Source organism: Callospermophilus lateralis, chromosome 18, assembly GCF_048772815.1.
Source record: "Callospermophilus lateralis isolate mCalLat2 chromosome 18, mCalLat2.hap1, whole genome shotgun sequence".
Lineage (NCBI taxonomy): Eukaryota > Metazoa > Chordata > Mammalia > Rodentia > Sciuridae > Callospermophilus > Callospermophilus lateralis.
Window position 1 is genome coordinate 49,782,935 of NC_135322.1, and position 23,698 is coordinate 49,806,632.

General features: G+C 42.8%; 1 protein-coding gene across 2 annotated transcripts in view; it reads right to left on the bottom strand.

Moving 5' to 3' along the window:
- The window catches only part of Ranbp10 (RAN binding protein 10), a 67,609-nt gene extending 53,547 nt beyond the window's left edge, over positions 1 to 14,062 (bottom strand). The window contains exons 1-2 of one of the 2 annotated variants that reach the window (XM_076839638.2): positions 13,797 to 14,062; positions 12,913 to 13,024 (exon numbers count right to left, since the gene is read on the bottom strand). In XM_076839638.2, coding sequence (XP_076695753.1) covers positions 12,913 to 13,024; positions 13,797 to 14,031 — 347 coding nt within the window. In that variant the 5' untranslated portion in view covers positions 14,032 to 14,062. The remainder of the gene's footprint in view (positions 1 to 12,912; positions 13,025 to 13,796) is intronic. The other variant, XM_076839637.2, reaches the window with a different exon arrangement.
- Positions 14,063 to 23,698: the final 9,636 nt, after the last annotated feature.

The window sequence follows — 23,698 nt, forward strand, 5'->3', positions numbered from 1 at the left end:
CACTTGTCAGAGAGGTGACACCGCCAGGAAGTACAGAAAGACAGCAGACAAGCTCTTTATGACACTTCAAGCCCAGGATCATAAGTCGGCCTCTAACTTTCCAGTTTCTAACTTTCACTACCAAACCACAATGTAAGCTGGAGCTACAAGAAGAGTAACTCTCTTCCCTGTACCCTATCTGGATTCAGAGAGAAAAGGGCAGCAAACAGGCACTGCCTAGCCAAACCAGATGGAGATTCATCAGACAATGAATGACTTGGAGGAGGAACAGTCACACCTGTAAGTGGGCAGCAAAAGTCCTCAGTTGAACAAACCCAAAGCAGGCGGCTGATCACCTAACAGGTCCACCCAGAAGCTGCCACCATCCACCACAGGCAGCCAGAGTTATACTGGGGCTGTGGAAAATGACTTCTTCAGAAAGGAGTGGCAGCTCCTGAGGCCCAGGCTGCACACTATCAACCTTCCACCCTTCTGCCACATAAGCAAGATTGCTAAGCCTGCAGTAGCATGGAGACACAAGCACACTTGTCTGCTTAGATTCTTCTTTTTCTCTTTGGTTTTCCAGATTCTCTACAATTGTCAGAATTACTTTTATGATAATTAAAAAATCATGTTAGGAGCTACTTGATGGCCACATACTAAGAAGATGGTTGGTTCTCACCCTTCCGACTCTCTCTGGATCATCCCAAGGCAACATTTTAGTGATGGGGGACACACTGGAGAACTTGGCTTTCATGGTTGGCTCCACAGTACAACCAGTTCCCTGAGCCTGTCTGTTCCCTGACGATATAAGGTGCCTCAGAAGATAATCGCAGGAACAGTCAAAATCCTTGCTGAGCAGTGGATTTGGTACCAACAAGATTAACAAGGCACCTCCTGATCCTGAGCCTATGCTCAGGAGACGCTGTTGCACTGAGATGGACTCAGCTCTAACTGACTGGAGAGTCTTCCGTGATCTAAGCAGGCCTGGTGGTATACAGAGGACAGGACCTTAGAAACCAGGTGTGGCAACCCATGCCTATAATTCCAGCTACTTAGGAGGATGAGGCAGAAGGATTGCAAGTTTGAGACCAGCTTGGACAACTTAGTGAGACCCTATCTCAAAATAAAATAAACAGGTTGGGAATGTAGCTCAGTGGAAAGCACTTGCCTAGCATGCATGAAGCACTGGGCCCAATCACCAGGACTACAAAAAAAGAAAGAAGGAAGGATGAATGGATGAATGGATGGACATACAAACCAGGACCTCTTGACTCTCCAGATATGTACCAAGCTAGAGGGAAAAGAACATTTCTTTGCTGTCCTCTCCCACCAGTCCTGACAGAGAGAGCTGGGAACACTATACACTGGGGACTCCTCTGATAACAAGTCTGATATTCCCTTCCTGCCTCTGGAAGGGAAGCATCTGAAGAGTTTTAGAGTGACAGAAATACTTCACAGCAGGACTCAGAGATAACACCCCTGACTCTGTGCAGCTGGTCTCATGCACTTCAGCTAATTCAGGCCTTATATTTCAACCCACATCTCAGGTTACCTATCAGAAGAGAGTTGGTCCAAAGTGCTTCTGAGCTTCTTCCCAGCTCTGACCTAGAGACTTCAATTCTGGGCAGAATGTCAATAATGTCTATGTACTACTGCAAATGTTGTATACACAGATGCAAATTGAAAATGAGGAAGACCTTGGAACAGCAATCAAAAAGTCACCAAGAGGAGCTGGGGTTGTGGATCAGTGGTGAGTGCTTGTCTAGCACATGTGAGGCTCTGGGTTCAATCTTCAGCACCACAAAAAAAATAAATAAAATTAACGTTTTGTGTCCAAATATAACTAAAAAAAAAAGTCACTAATAGCATGATGGTGCAAGTCTGTAATCCCAGCAACTTGGGAGGCTGAGGCAGGAGGAACACAAGCTAAAGGCCAGCTTAGCAAGACCCTGTCTTAAAATAAAAAAACAAAGGACCAGGATGTAGGTCAGTAGTAAAGTGCTCTGGGTTAAATTCCTAGTAAAAAAACAAAAAAAAAAGTCACCAAGAAAGGGCTGGGGTGTAGCTCAGTGGTAGAATATTTGCCCAGTATGCATTAGGTCCTGGGTTCCATCCCCAGCACTGCAAACAAACAACAGAAAGTGAAAAAAAAACTTGTAAATAGTTAAAAATATTTGAAAATCATATGTATAATAAGGGTTGATATATAAAATATAAAAATATACAGGATATATAAAATATCCTGTCAGGCACAGTGGTGCACATCTATAATACCAGCAACTCAGGAAGCTGAGGCAAAAGGATCACAAATTCAAAAACAGCCTCAGCAACTTTGAGAGACCCTCAGCAACTTAGTGAGACTCTGTCTCAAAATAAAAAATAAAAAAGGACTAGTAAAATGCCCTCTGGGTTTAATCCCTAATAGGGAAGAAAGAAAAAAAAATTCCTATAACTCAACAACTTTTAAAAAAAGACAAACAACCCAATTAAAAAATGGGGAGAGGACTCAAAGAAGAGACATTTATTCAAAGGAGGTATACAAAAAGGCATGAAACTAGTCATTAGGAAATGCAAATCAAAACCACAGTGAGAGCTGTGGTTGTGGCTCAGTGGTAGAGTGCTTGCTTAGCATGTATAAGGCACTGGGTTCGATCCTTAGCATCACATAAAAATAAATAATATAAAGGTACTGTGTCCATCTGTAACTAAAAAATATATTTGAAAAAACACAAAACAGCTGGGCACAATGGCATATGTAATCCCAGCGGCTCGGGAGGCTGAGACAGGAGGATTGAGAGTTCAAAGCCAGACTCAGCAATGGCAAGGTGCTTAGCAACTGAGTGAGACCCTGGGTCTAAATAAAATACAAAATAGGACTAGGGATGTGACACAGTGGTCCAGTGCCCCTGAGTTCAATCCTTAGTACAAATAAATAAATAAAATTTAAAAAAAACACAAACCATAATGAGTTACCACTCCATAACTAGGATAGCAATATTAGGAAGGAAGAAAGGGAGGAAGAAAGGGAAGACAGGAGGGAATGACATGTGAGGGCAAGGATATGGAGAAATTAGAACCTTCATACGTTGCTAGTGGAGAATAAAACATTGCTGTCACCATGGAAAACCCTTTGGTGATTCCCAAAAAAAGTTAAACTTAGCATTATTGTATGACTTAGCAATTCTATTGTTAGGTGTACACCCAAAAGAATCAAAAACAGAGATTCAAACAATAAGTATACCAATGTTCATAGCAGCATTATTCACAATAGCCAAAAGGTTGTTCGACCCAAGGGTCCATTGACAGATACATGGATAAAGAAAATATGGTATGTATATATACAGTGGAATACTACTCAGTCATAAAAATGAATAAAGTTCCTTGTAAAATATTGTCGTGTATAAAAATACAAAAGATCCCATAAGTCAAGAAAAGGAATGAATTTCTGAGAGATAGGCCACAACGAGAAACCTTGAAAACATTGTAACATAAAACAAATCAGATAGAAAAAGACAACTATTGTAGGAATACCTTTATACAAAACAGCTAGAATAAGTAAATTTGTAGAGAGAAAGTAAATTAAATTAAATGTAACCACTAGGAGTCAGGCTTGATGGCATACAGCTGTAATTCCAACTACTCAGGAGGCTGAGGCAGAAAGATTGCAATATGGAGTCCAGCATAGACAATTTAGCATGACCCTGTCTCAAAATTTAAAAAATAAAAAGGGGGATGGGGTTGTGGCTCAGTGGTTTGGCAATAGAGTACTTAGCTACCACGTGTGAGGCCCTGGGTTCGATCCTCAGCACCACATAAAAATAAAGGTATTGTGTCCAACTACAACTAAAAAATAAATATAAAATAAAAAGGGCTAGGGGTATGGGGATGTAGTCCAGTGATATAACACCCCCGGGTTCTGATACCACTAACACACACACAAAAAAAAAACCAACAACCAGGAGCTGGGAGGAAGAAATAGAAAGTTATTGCTCAATGGGTACAGAGTTTCTGTTTGGGGTTATAGAAATATTTTGGAAATACATGATAATGGTTGCACAACATTGTGAATGTAATTAATATCACTGAATTGTACACTTAAAAAAAGAATAAATGGCAGGGTGCAGTGGCACACGCCTATAATTCCAGTAACTCAGGAAGTTGAGGGAGAAGGATTCTAAGTTCCAGGCTAACCTTGGCAACTTAGCAAGACACTGTCTCAAAATAAAAAAATAAAATAAAAATGCTGGGGATATAGCTCAATGGTTGGGCACCCCTGGATTCAATTCCCAGTACTGATGAGAAAAAAAAAGGGGGGGTAAGTGGTTCATTTTATGTTACAAATATTTTACCACATATACACACAGAGTCACACCCCTACAGTTCTGCATGCCAGCATGAGCCTCATCTGGTTTTTCCTGATTAGACAAGTAGGGCCCAGGCACAAAGTTCAGTGAAAAACATCAGAATATTTTGTATTATGGCCTCATGTCAGAAATAACAAGTCCCTCTCTGCTAGCACAGAGCAACTGAGAAGAGCAAAGAACATAGTTTACTTTCTATCAATTTCTTCTTAGAAGGAAGGTAGATTTTTATGGGCTAATAAGCCCATAGGCATTTTTAATAATGGTTGCTTAAGTAACATGAACCAATGATTATGGGACTTGAACATTTTAATTTAAGATCCATCAATGGGATATCTTCAGACCCACAAAGCTGTGGTAGAAAGTGACAAGGTTTTCAGGAAAAAAAAAAAAAAGAAGAAGATGCAAGGTTCTCAGCCTCAGGGCTGAGTTGGCTCTTAGGGGCTAGGGAAGGTACAAGCTCTGCTCTTCACCTTCTCAGATGAAAAAAACAATCACCACTGCCTCCACCCCAGATCTCCAAGGAGCTCCTGGAATCCCATCTGACAGTTTCACTTTGACATCTAACACCTTAGCTATAGCTCAGCAGGTTGGCAATTTTGTTCCTATCAGAACTTGTCCCAGATAAAAGAAATCAACAGTCTATACAACAGAGAGGACTCTGAGACAGTGGCTACAAAATAGTTGTAGAAACAGGATCTTGCTGTGTTGCCCAGGCTGGCTTCAAACTCTTGGGGCTCAAATAATCCTCACACCTCAACCTTCCAAGTAGCTGAGACTACAGGCATGCACCACCACACCCAGCTCTATTCTTAAAATATAAAGCATGTTTAGTGTTGAAAGATCCTATGTATTCTTTTATAGTTTAAAAGAAAAATTATCTAAGGACTCTGGTGTAGCTCAGAGGTAGAGTGCTAGACTGAGTTTGATTCCCCAGCACCACAAGGAAAAAAAAAAAAAAAACCTTATCTATAGATCAAAAAAATATGTATTTATCTTTGAAAAAAAAAAAGAATATAATCATTTGCAGACTCCTGGCACAAAGGCTGTTATGAAACAGCAGTCTATAAAAAATAGTGCACACCAATTTCAGATCCATGGCTTCATAAACTTGCTGTAACCAGTTCTACTCCGCCAACCATTCCCTCTGCTTCTTTCCTCTTGGTTCAGCTCTGAGTTGGCACTGTCTTTGAATCATCTGGGCACAACTACTCTTCTCCTCTGTCTACTTTTCGTCTTCCAACTACCTCTACTCCCAGGGCTGGTAGGTTTCATCCCATGATGAAACTGACCAAAAATTTTCAACTGCCTGGTATACTGTACATTGAGAAAAATTCTGGGACTTTGTCTGGACAAGAATGAGTGTTGTTATCAATCAGTAATGTCTGTCATAAAAGCTGAGGGTATGGGGGAGGGAGTATTTCACATTTGCCATAACTGATCTTAAATTGAACTTCCCTGAAATACCAAAACTACCTCTAAGTCCATAAGGGAGGAGAAGGGGTGCAAAGGACTTCTTTAGCCACTCCCCCACATCCTTAGACAGTCAAGGGCATCCTGTTCTGGACCCTTGATGACAAAGGGACCAGCCTCTGCTCTATCACCAAGTCCTCCAGCTTCATTTCTTGCAACACAGCAATGACTTCACATTTTGGTCACAACACAAAAACGCCAACAATCCTGGAGCTACAAAGATGTTTAACATGAAGATTAGGGATGCAACTCAATGGTAGAGCACTTGCCTGACATGTGTGAGACCTTGGGTTCAATCCCCAGAACTGGGGGGTGGGGGGGGAGATGGATTTTAAACAGAATTTCAGGAGAGGGAGAGGGACATCCTGGCACTTAGACACGGTTATTCATCCCTCTCCCAGTGAGGAGTCTTTTCTTTCCAAATTGACCACATGAATCTGCTATGGGGCCCTTTATCTCTTTCCAATGGCCCCAGAATAGGAATAGCATATAGTGTCTGCCACCCAAAGCAAAAGGTTCATTCTCTGTGCTCCAGCCTAGTGAGCCCCTGCTTCCCTCCAACAGAGGATCTCTCCTTCCTACTGACCCATTAGAGGAAACAGCAAATTTCCAGAAAATGAAGAAACAATGGGGGCAGGAGGGGAGATGTGAAGTGAATTCTAGGAATTTCTCTAGAGGCTAATCCTTGACCAACAAAGACCCCAGTTATAAAGAAGCAGCCACACTCTCCACTCTCAGCTCACAGTTGGAGCCTGGCCACATGAAGCAGGGAGATCCCACCAGAAAAGTGGACACCATATAGACTACAGTTCTCTGACCACATGCCACAGCTATATCCCAGTATGCCCAAACTAGACCAGGGCATTAACCCTCAGCACTGGTAAGCCATAAAATTTTCCAAGAGGTTCCAGAGCACAAATATTTCAGTCTCAAGAAATAGCATGGACTGGGGTTGTAGCTCAGGGTAGAGAGCTTGCCTTGCACGGGTTCAATTCTTAACACCACATAAAAATAAATAAAATAAAGGAGGTATTGTGTCCATCAACAATTAAAAAAAGAAACAGCACACTGTGTTACCTGGGAAGAGACATAGCCCAAAGCTCAGCATCTACCTGTGAGGCCACCAGCTCCAGGGGGGCAGTCAGGGAGAGCTGCCTTGGGCAAGGACAGCAACTATACCTCTGAGCAGTCAGGACAAGGCTTTTGTCAGTCCACAGATAAACACTGAACTTCCCAACAGCAACATACAATACATACACAGTGGACTGAGGGGACCTTGAATGTGGGACCAGCCACTGGCTGTCTCTACACAGGGAGGGTCTGGGCTCAGAGGCTTTCCAGACCAAGAAGGCAGCAAGTAAGATCTTAGAGAGTGACTCTCTAAGTCTCCAGGGAAAATCACTTTGGGTGATCCTGACTCAGGAAAGGAAAATGCTTAGGCATAAAATATTAAACCACCAGAGAATTCTATATAAGCAGAATCCCTTTACCTCTGAGAAGCCTCCCTGGTTATCAATCTTCAGGATCCCTCCCCTGTATCTTACCATATGGGAGAAAGGCCAGTTAAGAGAGAGAAAAGAGAACTGCTGTAAGAAAGCCATGTTCAGGGTCAAAGATCTAAAGCCACTGGACCCCTCTAGACAAAGATCTCAGACAGAGGAGCCTCTACACCACATCAACAGAGTTTTTCCCCAGCTAGAGTCTCTACACATTGTTACTGCCCTCAGGACAAAGTCCATGACCCTTGGCCACAGCACACAAGGGGTTTTCAATCGAGCCCTTGACTACTTCATTCCCTGTGCCCATATCTTCTCGTTGTTGTGTTTTGACACAGGGTCTCACTATGTTGTTCAGCTGACTTCAAATTTCTGGGCTCAAGCAATCCTCCTGTTTCAGCCTTCTGTAGTAGAGTGCCCCTGAGTCGCTGAGACTACAGGCATGCCTACCTTTGCCTCCACATCTTTTTATACTATACATTGTGTCTTCTGCCTGAAGCATCTGCTCCTCACTTTGTTCACTGAAACACTAATTCCTCCTTCCATTAAGCATCATCACCTCTTATATGAAGCTTTCTCCAGAGGTAAAGGAGGAAATCTGGGCCACCCTGGATAGTACATACACGATCAGCTAACCTTTTCTCTATCACCCCTTGAGGTCACAAGCAGGGGCATATCTGTCTTCTCTATAAACAGACTTCATAACCTGTGGCCCTAGGGTTCAGGCCTGGGGCAAAATAACAAGGGCCTGTCTGCTGTATAGAATGAATGGACAGACACACTGTCTCTTGCCTAGCCACAGGAAGTCAGCTAACGAAAGAAGCAATAGCTGGCTAATTATGACCAGAGATCCCTGCTCAGGGGCCTAGCTGCTGAGAACACCCCATCCCTTCTCACACTGTCCAGTGTTCTAGTCCAGGCTTGCTGTTCTTTTTTTTTTTTTTTAAAGCAATTTATTATTTAGTTTTTGGTGGACACAACATCTTTATTTTTTATTTTTATGTGGTGCTGAGGATCGAACCCAGTGCTCCACGCATGCCACGTGAGCGCACTACCGCCAGAGTCACATCCCCAGCCCTGAGGCTTGCTGTTCTTGAGTAGAGCCACCCATCACATGTCAGAAGGCTTCTGCTGCTGGGATGATGTTACAGTCTATTTTGAGGGTCACACTGGAGCATCGGTCAGCTGGGTCAGCCACACCCTCCATGTGTCATCACTAAAAGCCAGGGATACCCACAGGTCTGTAAACTCTGCCTGAAGAAGGTGGTGTCCGACCATGAACCCTCAGCTTAAGGGCCTCTTTGGCTTCCTGGAAAGATCAACCTGGATGCACCTTATCTCCTGGCACCACTGGCAGGGCTCATATGCCTCCTTACCCCATCAGACCTGCTCTCAATGTTCACAGCTCTGGTGACTCGGCAAAATGCAGCCAAAACCCATCGATCTGTGCCAAGCTCTTAGTTCAAACCTCCTTCTCCATAGCTCTCCCTCATATGTGGGGAATACCCTAAAAGTCCAGCACCCTGACACGGAGCTAGTTATTCACTGAACTCATAGGCCCATGGGTCCAACTGCTGGAAAACTCCTACTCATCCTTCACAATCATGCCCAGGCTCTGCCTCCTTTTGGAAAGAGGCTTTCAGTCTACTCTCTACTGAGTAGGTTACAGGCTCCCTGAGGACAAGGCTGATCTGCATTGGCTTTACACATAGCACAGGACCTGGCACGTAGTAGGGAAAAATATAAATGAAATGAAATTTTTTGATCAGATCAGCTTACTGTATTCTTCTACAAAAAACATCATGAGAACAGATATGCACAGTGTCACATGCCTGTGATCCCAGAGATTCCGAAGGCTGAGACAGGAGGATCACAAGTTGGAGGCCAACCTTGGCAACTTAGCAAGACCTGTCTTAATAAAAAGGGCAGGGATGTAGCTCAGTAGTAGAGTGCTCCTGGGTTCAATCCCCAGTACTGGGAAGGAAGGAGGAAAAAAACGCATCATATCAGGGTGCAGTAGCACACGCCTGTAATCCCAGCGACTGGGGAGGCTTTGACAGAAAGATCGCAAGTTCAAAACCCGTCTTAGCAACGGCAAGTTGCTAAGCAACTCAGTAAGACCCTGTCTCTAAAAAAAATACAAAATAGGGCTGAGGATGTGGCTCAGTGGTCGAGTGCCCCTGAGTTCAATCCCCAGTACCAAAAAAAAAGGACATCATGAGAACAAATGCATTTCTTAAGAACCATGACACTAAAAACTGGATTCATGAAGACTTTCTACAAAGGAGATATTTCCAAATCTCAGAAAAACAAGTTTACAGACTCAATGGAACAGTAAGTCAATAAAGCTATAAAGTCAATAAAGCTATTCTGACCATGTATATGCTATTTACCCTGAGACGACAGTGGCCACCACAGCTTTGATGAATGCTGCAAAGACTCTATTATCCCTTTGAAGCATACTGGGGCCTCTACAATGACTAAGGTCTGATGAAAAAAGTTTCTCCAAGGCAATTGCAGTCACTTTATTTCATGCCAACTTCCCTAGCCCCACTAAGCAATGAGCATCTTTCAGTTCTGTCCCCTACCACTGAAACTCTGTAAGCATCCAATAGGACATTCCCTTCCATTAATCCAGTGAAGGAATACAATAGCAGCCACAATGGGGAAAGGCAGTAGCAGCATAAACACTTGTACCTAGGATCAGATAAGGACATCTGACAAGTTAGGCTATTCCATTGCCCATTCTAAGCCCTGCAGCCAGGGCAGGCCACCAAACATTCCAGGGACTAAGGGTTCATCCAAAAAACAGATACATCATCATTTGCTCCAATCAGGCATGGTGGCACACATCTATAATCCCAGTGACTCAGGAGGCTGAGGAAGAAGGATCACAAGTTCAAAGCCAGCCTCACAACTTAGCAAGACCTTTTGCAATTTAGTGAGACCCTGTCTTAAAATAAAAAATAAAAGGATGGGGGATGGGCTAGGAATTAGCTCCATGATAGAGAGCTTTCCTAGCATGCATGAGGCCCTGGGTTCAATCCCCAGTACCACAAAAATACATTTAAAAAAAAAAAAAAGAAAAAAAAGGACTGGGGATGCAGTTCAGTGGTAAAGTGCCCTGGGTTGAAAAATAAAATCATTTGCTCCATTCATTTCCTAGAGATACTATGAAGATAAAATCAGATACCTTGGGAAAGCTACACAGCTGGTTAATGCTTGGGTCATATACCAAGCCAGGGTCAGAAATATACCTCTAACACTGACCAGGAAAAGGAAACAAATTGATTAATGTTTTCCTGCCCTATAACTGCTCTTGGCCTTCTCAAAACTATTCTATATGACTGAGGGTGTAGCTCAGTGGTAGTGTGCCTACCTAGCATGCGTGGGGCTCTGGGTTCAATTCCCAACACTGTCAAAAACAGAATAAACCACACCTGATTCATACCAATATCTGGCTATATCTCAACCAAGAAAAGGCTTTTGAGAATTTTATAAAGCAACCACAAGGGGCCATCCATAAGTCATCATATGATAATGGTCAACTGAAGTAGAGAATCACAAACATACATGACCTGGGACCTTTTAAAACTGAGGTCCTTTTAAACATACATGACCTTGAACCTTTTAAAACTTTTAAAAATGCTGGGGATAGAAGCTGAAAAAGCTGCCCACCTTTTGTTAGTCTTGTAGGCAACACCTACAATCAGACAATTCAACATAACAGAGTCTTTTTCAACAAGATTCACTTAAAACTGAAATATTAAAAAGCCAGTCAAAGGAATCTAAGTCTCTAAGTTAAACATTTCCCTTCTGAAAAGTATTCTTGTTTCTCAAAGACGTTATCTATGAAAAGACTACAGAGAAGTGGTCTAGCTGGGCATGGTGGTGCATGAATATAATCCCAGTGGCTGGGGAAGCTGATGCAGGACGATCAAGAGTTCAAAGACAGCCTCAATAACTTAGCAAGGCACTAAACAACTCAGTAAGACCCTGTTTCTAAATTAAATTCAATAAAGGGCTGGGGATTTGGCTCAGTGGTCAAGTGCTCATGAGTTCAATCCCTAGTACAAAAAAAAAAAAAGTGAGAAAGTAGTCTATTTCCCTCCCTATAATTTTAAGGAAGATCTCTCAATTTCTTTAGCAATGAGACTCCAGCACCAAAATCCTAGTCAGTACTATAACCATTTTTGAGTTGCTTATTTTAAAAAGCCATTCTATTTTTTTAAATTTTTTTTTTAGTTGTAGGTGGACACAATATCTTTATTTTTTATTTATTCATATGTGGTGCTGAGGATCGAACCCAGCACCTCACACGCACTAGGCATGCGCTCTACCACTGAGCCACAACCCCAGTCCCATTTTTAAGAAGCCATTCTCATTCACACTAGTTCAAGCAAATTAAATATATATTCTTCTATTAGAGGGTGGGACAGGAAAATTAAGGCTCTAGAGCCCTCCAACAAATATAAGTTTCCTATCTGTTAACAACTAGATGGGGATAAAAAATGAAAGATCCAACAGCTTTCCATGATTAGAATCTCAAAACCATCAAATGCTAGGATTAAAAGCAGCTTAGATGGTGGCCTAGCTCCCCAGAGTGTAGATGAGAAGACTGAAGTCCCAAGATCTACCCAAATCCTCAGAGCCCTGCAAGGTGGGGGAGTTACAGCTTCCCTGAAGCAGGCTAGGCTCTTACTCTGGCAGTCCTGCCCCAGCACAGTCCCTTGGGCAGGCATTTTGCACACACAAGGGAAACAGTTCCTAGGAGAGAAGAATTATTCTAAATGATAGTAAACACAAACTCAGGGTCAGCAAGAAGGTCACTGGTAGGGTTAACAAACTTCCCACACCAAACCTAAGGTCTGATGAAGAAAGTTTCTCCAAGGCAATTGCAGTCACTTTATTTCATAATTTAAATACTTTAAACATAGCCACTGGAAAAAAAAGGAAGAGTGGGAGAAAAAAGAGATCGAAAAATGTCCCCTCTAATATCCTGTGTCTGCTTAAATCACCCTAAAGTAGGGAGTCTCCCTAGTGCTGAATTTAATAAGGACTTTCCTAAAGCTGGTCCAACTGGTGTTCAAGTCCCTAGACTGAAAAACAAGTTTATGAGCAGCAGGTCACCTGATTCTGACCATGTATATGCTATTTACCCTGAGATGACAGTGACCACCACAGCTTTGATGAATGCTGCAAAGACTCTATTATCCCTTTGAAGAATACTGGGGCCTCTACATGACTAAATCCCATAAAAAGGAAACCTGGGTGGGAAAGAAGGGAAGCCACAAACATCATGCCCTGGTGGGAAAAACCTCATTCTGGACACTGAATTGTTAATGAAAACTTGTTACTTGTGTCCCTGATTTGTGAAATATGTGATTACATCATCACTAAAAAAAGTTCCCTATTTTACCCACAATGTGCCTACTTGCTGTCAAGGCCCACTGCTTAGACTTGGACATTGCCCACAGTCAAGGGACAGAGGCAGCCCAGACCCAAGTGGCTTAGCAGATTCATATCAGTCATAAATGTCAGCCAGGAGAACCCAAACTCTGACCACAGAGAACAACCCAGAGTGGTAATGAGAGACTTACCCATCTCTTCCTTTGCTGACAATCTTCACTTCAAAGTAATAAATACCACAGGCAGCAGGTATGGGATGGGTGGCACGCACTGAAGCTGCATCTTTGTGATTTTTGCCATGACCTAAAGGGAGAGGGCAAGGAATAAATTTCAGCAGAAGGAAATGAAAATGGAAGGCTCATTCTCTCTGCTCCACGGTAACTTCACCCCTCACTGGCCAGAGTAAACCCTTATGCAGCCCAAGGAATAATTAAACGACTGAGTAAATAGATAAACCTCCCACCTTTGGCTCACCTCCTCCTGAGACTAGTAGCCTGACTGAGCCACATTCCCCCATAACAACAAAACAAGGGCACAGTCAATGTGGATCCATGTGAGAGATGCCTGAGTGCTATTGGCAGTCTCTCCACAATCCAGGCAGCCCACCAGGGCAAGGAGGAGACAGACTAGGAAGTCATTCCCACCAACAACTTTAGCACAGAACCCCAGGCCCAGTCTGGGATGACTGACAAGCAGGCCAGTCCATGCACTACTGGCTAATGGAGAGGGATGTTATCGCCTCTTTTTGCCCAACTCCTGAAACAAAGTGGAAAAGGGCTGAACTGGAGTTGGAGCCAGCCCAGGACAAGCAAGGAGGCCCTAAAGTGAAAGGTCCAGCTCAGAACTGGTTTAGACACCTGTTGCGGTTATTTGACGTTGGGTGTCTCAGGGCTGAGCAAAGGAGGCAGTCAACCCTCGGCCTGGTCAGCTCCACCACTCTGGACACTCCGCAGGGACGAAGGCCCATCTTGGAGCCCCAGGGCAGATACAGGGACGTGATGCAGCAGAGGCCAAGCAACACAGCTGCCCTGTGGACACTACGGACTTATCCTCCTGGGATCAGACAGGCCGATACCTTTGTAGTGGACGCGGAGGTTGCCCTGGGAGAGGCCGATGTAGTTGTACTTGTCCTTGGGGCTCCAGGAGCGCGGCAGCGGCGTCTCGTGCTGGTTGACCGCGGGGTACAGGCGCTGCAGGCGCCGGCTCAGCTCCTGCTCCCCGTGGGATGGCAGCCCACCCGCAGCTCCCCCGCCAGAGGAGTCTCCTGCCTGCGGGCTCCCAGCTCCCGGGTCCGCCGTCGCCGCCGCCATCTTGGAGGGAGCTGCTATTGTGTCACTGGGGGCGGGGAGGAGCGCGACCAGATCCGCCCAGCTCAGCCAATGGCTCGCGAGCCTCCCGGGGCCTCAGGGAAACTGAGTCCGAGTCGGGCACTTCTCTTTGGACACTGCCACGCCTCGCCACATTTTGGACTGCATTTCCCACAATGCATAGCTCCACAGGGGCGAGCCAATGCGGGCTGAGAGGGAAATTCGGGAGATGTAGTACACACCTGCTCCGTCCTAAGGCTGTCCAGCTGAGACTCCAGGACCCCGAAAACTACAATTCCCGCAGACAAAGCGGCCTCCGGCCTCTCGGCTCTCCTTCCTCCGCTGTGGTCTCTGCTTATCTCCCTGACTCAATTCTGTCGCTAATATCGAACTTGCTGTACTGACTGTCTCCCAGGGCACCCTGTGCCCATGTCGAGTCCACCCTAACTCATTTGTCTTCCTCCGAGCCAGCGGTCGCTGGACTGGGGGCGTGGCAGAGGCCGGATCCCGCCCTCACCGCAGGGCTGCTGGGGCCTGGTCGTCATGGCAACAAGCTGTACACTCCCGCAGCTTCCCGGGCATTGGGTGCTGGCCACACGCCTGCCGGAGGGTCATGGCCTCCCTGCCGTCGCAGCGCTACAGCTTCTCCAAGTCGAGGTAGGCGGTAACCCGGCTAAGGGCGGAGAGGATGGCTTCCAGAGAGAAAGATGACACCTGGTCCCGACCTCTGCAACACCTGCTGGCTTCTGTCCTTCGGGCTGGGGCTTCAGCCCCGCAGAATTAGTGGTGCAGAAGCAGTTAGAATTCTGGCTGACTTGTCAGTCCAGTGAGGACATTACGTGTCAACAAAAAGGATAACAAAAGGGCCGGCACACTTTACTATTAGTAATCACAACTATCTTGTATTGAACATTAATATGCTGAATGCTTTCTGTACCACGTATAACCCTCACAACACTTCTTTTTTTTATTATTATTGGTTATTCAAAACAATACAAAGATTTCAGAATCACATCGGTTACACATCCACATTTTTACATAATACCATAATAGTAACTGTTGTATTCTGCTACCTTTCCTATCCTCTACTATCCCCCCTCCCCTCCCCTCACATCTTCTCTCTCTACCCCATCTACTGTAATTCATTTCTCTCCTTATTTTTTTCCCATTCCCCTCACAAACTCTTATATGTAATTTTGTATAACAATGAGGGTCTCCTTCCATTTCCAAGCAATTTCCCTTTTCTCTCCCTTTCCCTCCCACTTCATGACTCTGCTTAATGTTAATCTTTTCCTCCTGCTCTTCCTCCCTGCTCTGTTCTTGGTTGCTCTCATTATATCAAAGAAGACATTTGGCATTTGTTTTTTAGGGATTGGCTAGCTTCACTTAGCATAATCTGCTCTAGTGCCATCCATTTCCCTGCAAATTCCATGATTTTGTCATTTCTTAGTGCTGCGTAGTAGCAGTCAGAGAAATGCAAATCAAAACCACCCTAAGATACCATCTCACTCCAGTAAGATTGGCAGCCATTATGAAGTCGAACAATAACAAGTGTTGGCGAGGATGTGGGGAAAAGGGTACTCTTATACATTGCTGGTGGGACTGCAAAATGGTGAGGCCAATATGGAAAGCAGTATGGAGATTCCTGGGAAAGCTGGGAATGGAACCACCATTTGACCCAGCTATTGCCCTTCTCGGACTATTCCCTGAAGACCTCAAAAGAGCGTACTACAGGGATACTGCCACATCGATGTTCATAGCAGCACAATTCACAATAGCTAGACTGTGGAACCAACCCCGATGCCCTTCAATAGATGAATGGATAAAAAAAATGTGGCATTTATACACAATGGAGTACTACGCAGCACTAAGAAATGACCTCACAACACTTCTATGAGGTAGTTACATCACCATTTTAAAGAACTCTAAGCCTGGAGAGCTCATATGTTTTACACATACTTGTGAATGGTGGAGTTAAAATTTGAACCCAGGCTGGACGTGGTGGTGAAGTCCTGTATCCCAGCAACCCTGAATGCTGAGGCAGGAAAATCTCAAGTTCAAGGTCAGCCTGAACAATGTAGCAAGACCCTGTCTCAAAATAAAAAATAAAAAGATCTGGGGATGTAGATCAGTGGTAAAAACATTCCTGGGATCAATCCCAACAACTCAAGAGGTTGAGGCAGGAGGATTATAAGTTCAAAGTCAGCCTTAGCAATTTAGTGAGACCCTGTTCCCAAAATAATTTATTTTTTTGATACTAAGGCACTGTAATATAGTGGTACTCTACCACTAAACTATGCTCCCAGCCCTTGATTCAGTGGTCAAGTTCAATCCCCAGTATCCCCCCTGCAAAAAAAAAAAAAAAATACATCCTCCCCAGCTCTCTTTAAACTTTGAGACAGGGTCTCACTAAATTACCAAGGCAGGCTGAAACTTGTGATCTTTCTGTCTTAGCCTCCTTCAAAAGAAAAAAAAAATATTTTTTTTAAATATATATTTATTTTATTTATTTTTATGTGGTGCTGAGGATGGAACCCAGGGCCTCGCACGAGCCAGGCGAGTGCTCTACTGCTGAGCCACAATCCTAATAAAAAAAAAAAAAAAAAAAAATTTTTTTCTCAAAAGAAAAATTTTAAAAATGACTGGGAACGTAGTTCAGATGAACTCTCCTAGGTTCAACCCCCTATTACCCCCCAAAAAATAAATAAATAAAATGTTCCAAGACTGAGCTTCTATATCTCAAACATGAGGATGACACAGCCCACCTCACAGTCACTGTTGAAAACATTTAAGTAAAATATGGGAAGCCCTGCCACAGTTCTTATATATCTATAATATAATTCTCAATGCAAAAAAGCCTGACTGCGCCCAGACTCTAATCATTCAGGGGATGCTGCCTTTACCAAAAAAAAAAAAAAAAAAAAAAAAAAGCCTACAAAATTCCCCTAGAACAGGAAATAACAATTTGAAGATTTTATCCAGAGCTAATAGTAAATTTGAGAAAGTGAGTTATTATCTATCACAGGCATAATCCAGGACACTGCAATAATCTACAAAAGGGATGTAAAACAGACTCAGAAAGAGAATCTCCATCCATTTCAGAAAGAAAGCAGAATATAATTTCTGAGTGCTGAATTTGGTGGAAATACAAAATATCATTCATTCACCATAGTCTTCCTTTACCATTATGTAGTGACATACATGGGTCTGGGCTGTTCCCTTCAAGGAGCAGTGTGATTATCCTCTTCCAGCTCCTCTTAGACCAGGGACAACATGATAGATAGGACAGACCTTAGCACTGTAGAACATGTCAGCAGGATCCTCTAAAAAAGACCTTCAAATTGTATATTTCCCTGGGGCAGGTATCTCTTCCTTAAGGTCTTTTCTCCTTTCACCTTCACATTCCTACAGAGTCTATTGGTGGATGGAACTCACAGCTTGAGGTGAGGTTGCTCAATACCAGATACACTCTTGAGAAACCCACTGCCTACCATTGACTAAATAATTGAGTTCTCACCACCATGGATATAAAAATATATTTCCCATTCCCATTTGAAGGTTGGTGTAAAATACTTAGAAGCATCCTAGGCTTTTTGGATAAGCCTACAGCTCTACTGGGTGCTTTGTTTTGTTTCTGTAAATTTGTTTTTTACTATTATCTTCTTTCACAAAAATGTTGTAGAGTTGTATGATTGAAACTAGTTTTCTTCTCTATCAATATCTCTTTTTTTTGCCTTTAAAGAAAATTTATTCTCATACATAAATAAGGCTCAGAAATTTCAGATTTACCAGAATCTCATCTTAATAGTCTAATTTCAAAGTAAATGTGCTAATAAACTCAAAATGAATGAAATATCTAATAGTAAGAGTCAAAACTCTAAAACTCTTAAAAGAAAATGGGAAAAACGTCATAACATTGGATTTGGCAATGATTTCTTTGGAACATGAGCAAAATGCACAGGCAACAAAAGTAAAAATAGACCAAGTGGATTACATCAAAATTAAAAACTGCATGAGAGATATAACAGAGTGAAAAGACAATCTAAGGAACAAGATAAAACATTTTCCAATTTCCCCAATATATAAAGGTTAGTATTTATAATATATAACAAACTACAACCCAACAACAAAAACTAAACAACCCTACTGAAAAAAGGGCAAAGGACTTGAATAGACATTGCTACAAAGAAAATATGAAGAGTTACTAAACACATGAAAATATGCTTAACATAATCATTAGGAAATGCAAATTATAAGATAACATCTCACACCTACTAAGAAGGCAACTATGAAAAAAACCTAAAACCAAAACCAACACAGGAAAATAAAACAAAAATAATTGGCATTGGTGAGCACGTAGGGACTACTGATGGGAACTAATGATGGAAATGTAAAATGGACAATATGATGGCTCCTCAAAAATTTACCATGTTTCAATAACACCACTTCTGGGTACATACCCAGAAGAACTGAAACCAGTATTGCCAAGAAGTATCTATAAATCCATGTTCACAGCAGCATTAGTCATAACCACCAAGAGGAAGCAACACATGCATCCCATTGATTCATGAATAGATGGGGAAAAAGTAAATGGACTAACTATTCAACCTTGAAAAGGAAGGATATTCTGACATGCTACAATATGGATGAATCTTAAAGACATTATGCTAAGTAAAATAAATCAGTCTCAAAGAAATACCTTATATGAAGTACCCAATCAAATTCAGAGACAAAAAGAATGTGTCTGGGGGCTGGGAGAGGGAAGAATGGGGAATTGTTTAATTGGCAGTTTTGTAAAATGAAAAAAATTTTGGAGATTGGTTGTAAAATAATGGACTCCTGCCCTAAAAGGGCATTTGGATCAAGACACCCTGCTGAACAGTACACTTAAAAAAGGGAGGGCTGGGGATATAGCTCAGTAGTAAAGTGTTTGCCTAGCATGTGATACTGTGAATACATTGCTTTTGGTTCAAAGCTAGAAATCTAAATATTGGCACCAAATAAAAACAAATTATGTAAGCTTTTAAAATAAATAGGGATGATCCCCTTATCCATATTAGTTCAAATTAATAACAAAAGCTACTACTTAGTGGATACCTCCTATATGTCATGTATTTTATAAGCATTAAACAGGCTTATTAAAGTGTTGAACTCTTCTTAGAAGTGGTAGAGACAGAATTTATTTATTTTTATTTTAATTTTTTGTACCATGAAATATAAACCCAGAGTCTCTGGGTTCATGATTAGGGTGTCCTGCTATTGCAAGAGTTGGTGAGACTCTGGTGATGATGTTTCAGAAAAATGGTTTGGGTCCAGGGCCAGGGGCTTACTTGGCAACATCTCTGGGACTCTGGAGGCAGTGCTAGAAGACCCAGAGGCTGACTCTGATGGGAGGGAAGACCATGCCTTGTGGATTTGGGAAGGATAGGAGGGCTCTCCCTACTCTGGGATCTGTTACCCACCACCACCTTCTCCTCTATGCAGAACACACCCACAGTCTTCAGGAATGAAGATAGATGACTGTCTCCGAGAACCCAAAAGCACCCAGAAGTGCAAGCTTTCTCAGAAACGAAAGACACTGGTTAGTGACAATGCCTTTTTGGATCTCCACATGTCATCCCCTAAACCCTATCTGTCTGCCTGTGTGCAACTCAAAAGCACCACTGCCTGTCTGCAACTCAAAAGCACCGTCATCTGAAATATGCACACCAGAACAGCTTCTTCCCGGTCAGGATAGTGTGGCTCACAAAGGCTAAGCCTCCCAGACTTTGGGGAAGAGAGGAATGCACACTGGCCACTTGTCATCTGAAAAACCTTCCCAGACCCTCCTCCCAGGCAGAGCCCCCAGACCTTTCCCTGCAGCTCAGCATTCTGGAGTTTCTTTTTTTTAAAATATTTACTTTTTATTTACAGGTGAATACATATCTTTTTTTTTATTTTATGTGGTGCTGAGGATTGAACCCAGGGCCTCGCGGGTGCTAGGCAAGCACTCTACCTCTGAGCCACAATCCCAGTCCCCTGAAGTTTCTTCATCCAGCCTGCCATGTGTCAGGCATTATGTTAGAAGCTAGCATGGTCACCAATCTCTGGGGTCCTTCAGTGTAGTGACTATGCTTTTTTGTCCTTATGGCCCAGATGTTAATAGGATACTTGAGTGGCTGCCATAAGTTAAGAGCTCCATAAATGCTTATGAGCAGGTATGTAAAGGTAGAGTAAAGGGGCTAGAGGTAAAGCTTAGTGGTAGAGTGCTTGCCTATCACTGTATAAGACCCTGGGTTTGGGGCTGGGCTTGTGGCTTAGTGGTGGAGCACTCACCCAGCATGTGCGAGGCCCTGGGTTCCATCCTCAGCACCACATTAAAATAAAGGTATTGTGTCCAACTACAACTAAAAAATAAATATTAAAAAAAAGACCCTGACTTTGATCTCCAGCACTGAAGACCCTGCAAACAAAATCTTTTTGCTTAAAGGCAAAGTAAAGTAGGATTTCTTGATTGTGTGGGTTCCTGTTCCATTCCTGTTCTTTACAGTTTTTACATAAGAATGAATGTTGTCTTATTATCTTATTAAAATTACTAGAGTTTGTATGTGAATGTGTGTGTGTTGCTGGAGGTCAAACCCACGGCCTCATGCATAAGGTTAAGTGCCCTACCACTGAAATATATCCCCATCCCATTTTGGGGCTATGATAGGATCATAGGATTATTATCATTTAATGAACAAAACACCCATCTTCAAATCTCAGAGAAAAAAACACATTTGCGCAAACAACTCTAGCTCACAGTGGAACACTGTGGGCTGTGGGCTGTGTGGTGCTTTTCCTCTTGGTGAGTTGTCCCTTGTGGAGGATTTGGAGACACATGGACCTCAGGTGCCACACACATTGTGAGGCTGAAGACAGTCAAAACGGCAAAATCCCTGTAGAGGGAGGAAAAAGGGGTCAGTATGGACTCTTCCGCCAAGAGGAAGTACAGTCCCCTCAAGGTGAGCTCTGCCCTGCTCCCTGCTTCATCAGCTGTCCACTAACTGGTGAACCTCTGGCCAGGTTCATTTGCTAACTCTTTCTTCTGCGCGGCCATATTCACCACCAGGTGGCGCTGTTGCCCCCCTCGCCCCCGCCTGTCTCCCTTGGATCCCAGGGCCACCTTCCCATTTTCACCTACAGAGGGAAGCAGAGAGCTTCAAACCGCCCAACCCCAACCCTGTTTGCCAGCACTCCACCCCCACACCCCCCTTTATCCGGAATACTGCATTCTGGCCACTGTTGATGGAAGCCTTTCCCAGCTGTTCATGATAACCTGGCAAAGACGCAGCCACTACCACTGATTACTAAGTGTCTAAGCACCTTTGCAATCAAAGTAGGGCGAGCATATTTTCTCACGGCAAAAGGAGCAGATATGAGTACTGGCCTTTTGAAACTCAAAAACTTTCTATTAACTCCCCAGGATTAGGTTCCAGGTATCTTCCAGGGTTATTTTGTACTTTTATAATAATCACATCAATTTTGATAGTCTTTCAAAAGAAAACTTACGATTTGATGACCACACCTGACTTTTTCAAATCTTTTCATGAAATATATGTCATGGAGACAAATATATATATATAATGTGTGATTCCCTGGGTTCAATCCTCAACATCACATAAAAAGTCTACTTCTAGGGTTTCATCATTCCTTTGTTCATCAAGCATTTCTGGGTCCATAGTCATCTGGATCCTCCTGGGTTCTAGGGACATGAGGGAAGCTGGGGGTGGTGGGGGTGGTGTGACAAGTGAACAGAGCCCCGGGGTTCAATCCCCAGTACCACACAAATGCACTTGCAAAGCAATCAGATTATAGGTCACAGATAATATCTTAACTTTTTTTTTCAGTACTGGGGAATTGAACCCAGGGAATCACACATGGTAGGCAAGCACTCTACATTGAGCTACCCCTCTGCATTTTTTATCTTATTCTGGGAGAGTCTTGCTAAATTGCTTAGACTGGGCTCAAATATGCAATCCTGCCTCAGACTTCTGAATAGGGGTTATAAGCATGTGCCACCAAGCCCAACTGGTCTTAACACATTTTTAAATCAGAAACTATATACTTTGCATTTGCTGATATTATGCAATGGAAATAGGAACTGACAATATATCTCTAAAATAATTATACATCTAGAAATTTTGTTACAGATGGACAGAATGCCTTTATTTTATTTGTTTATTTTTTATGTGGTGCTAAGGATCCATCTAGAAATTTTAAAATAAATTTATATGTTCTCTGATTCACTGTTACTTAAAATATAATATGTACCAAAAATAATGTTAAGCCAACATGTTCAAAATGTTTGGGACTGGGTCAGAGGAGCACTCACAAGGCATTTATTTAAATTGCTTAAAATACTTTTATTAAGAGGAAGAAAAGGGACTGGGAATGTGGCTCTGTGGTAGAGCCACAGTGCCTGGCATGTGTGAGGCACTGGGTTCTATTTTCAGCACCACATATAAATAAATGAATAAAATAAAGGTCCATAGGGACTGGGGCTGTAGTTCAGTGACAGAGTGCTTGCCTACTAGCCTACTAGAGTGCTTACTACTAGCATGTGTGAGGCACTAAGTTCGATCCTTAGCACCACATAAAAATAAACAAATAAAATAAAGGCATCTGTCCATTTGTAACAAAATAATAATAATAATAATCAGGAAATAAAAATAAACAATCAGGAAAATGGTAAGAAGAGTCACACTTAAAAATCAAGGCAGAGAGTTGGGGATGTGGCTCAAGTGGTAACACACTCGCCTGGCATGCGTGAGGCATTGGATTCAATCCTCAACACCATATAAAAATAAAATAAAGACGGGCTGGGGATGTGGCTCAAGTGGTAGCACGCTCGCCTGGCATGCGTGCGACCCGAGTTCGATCCTCAGCACCACATACAAACAAAGATGTTGTGTCCACCTAAAAATAAAAATTAAAAATTCTCTTTCTCTTTAAAAAAAATAGTACCAGAAAATTGTGACAATTGTTAAAAAAAAATTAAAAAATAAAATAAAGATGTTGTGTCCACCAAGAGCTGAAAAATAAATATTAAAATCAACCTCTCTCTCTCCCCTCTCTCTATCTCTTTGGAAAAAAAAAAAATCAAGGCAGAGCTGGGCACAGTGGTGCATGCCTATAATCCCAGCAGTTTGGGAGGCTGAGGCAGGAGGATTGTGAGTTCAAAGCCAGCTTCAGCAAAAGCAAGGTACTAAGCAACTCAGTGAGAACCTTGTCTCTAAATAAAATACAAAATAGGGTTGGGGATGTGGCTCAGTGGTCAAGTGCCCCTGAGTTCAATTCCTGGTACCACCCCCCCCAAAAAAAAAATCAAGGCAGAACCCAGCACTTACTGAGTTCCTAGTAGGTGCCAGAGTCTGTGTAATCCACACACTAAACTTTCTCATGGCAGTCTCATCTCAATACAATGCAATGGGGACTATCATCTTCTCCACTTCCCAGATGCAGAGACTGAGGCTCAGAGAAGTGAAGCCTGTGGTTATAGAGCAAATAAGGGAGATCTAGGATTTAACCCAAGCCCTCTCAAGTCTTAGTTACGAATCCTATTAAGAGATATTCTAAAAACAAAATCAAAAAACCACCTGGAGTGTGGGAGGGGGATGGAAAGGAACATTAGGAAGGGGAGTAATGTTGC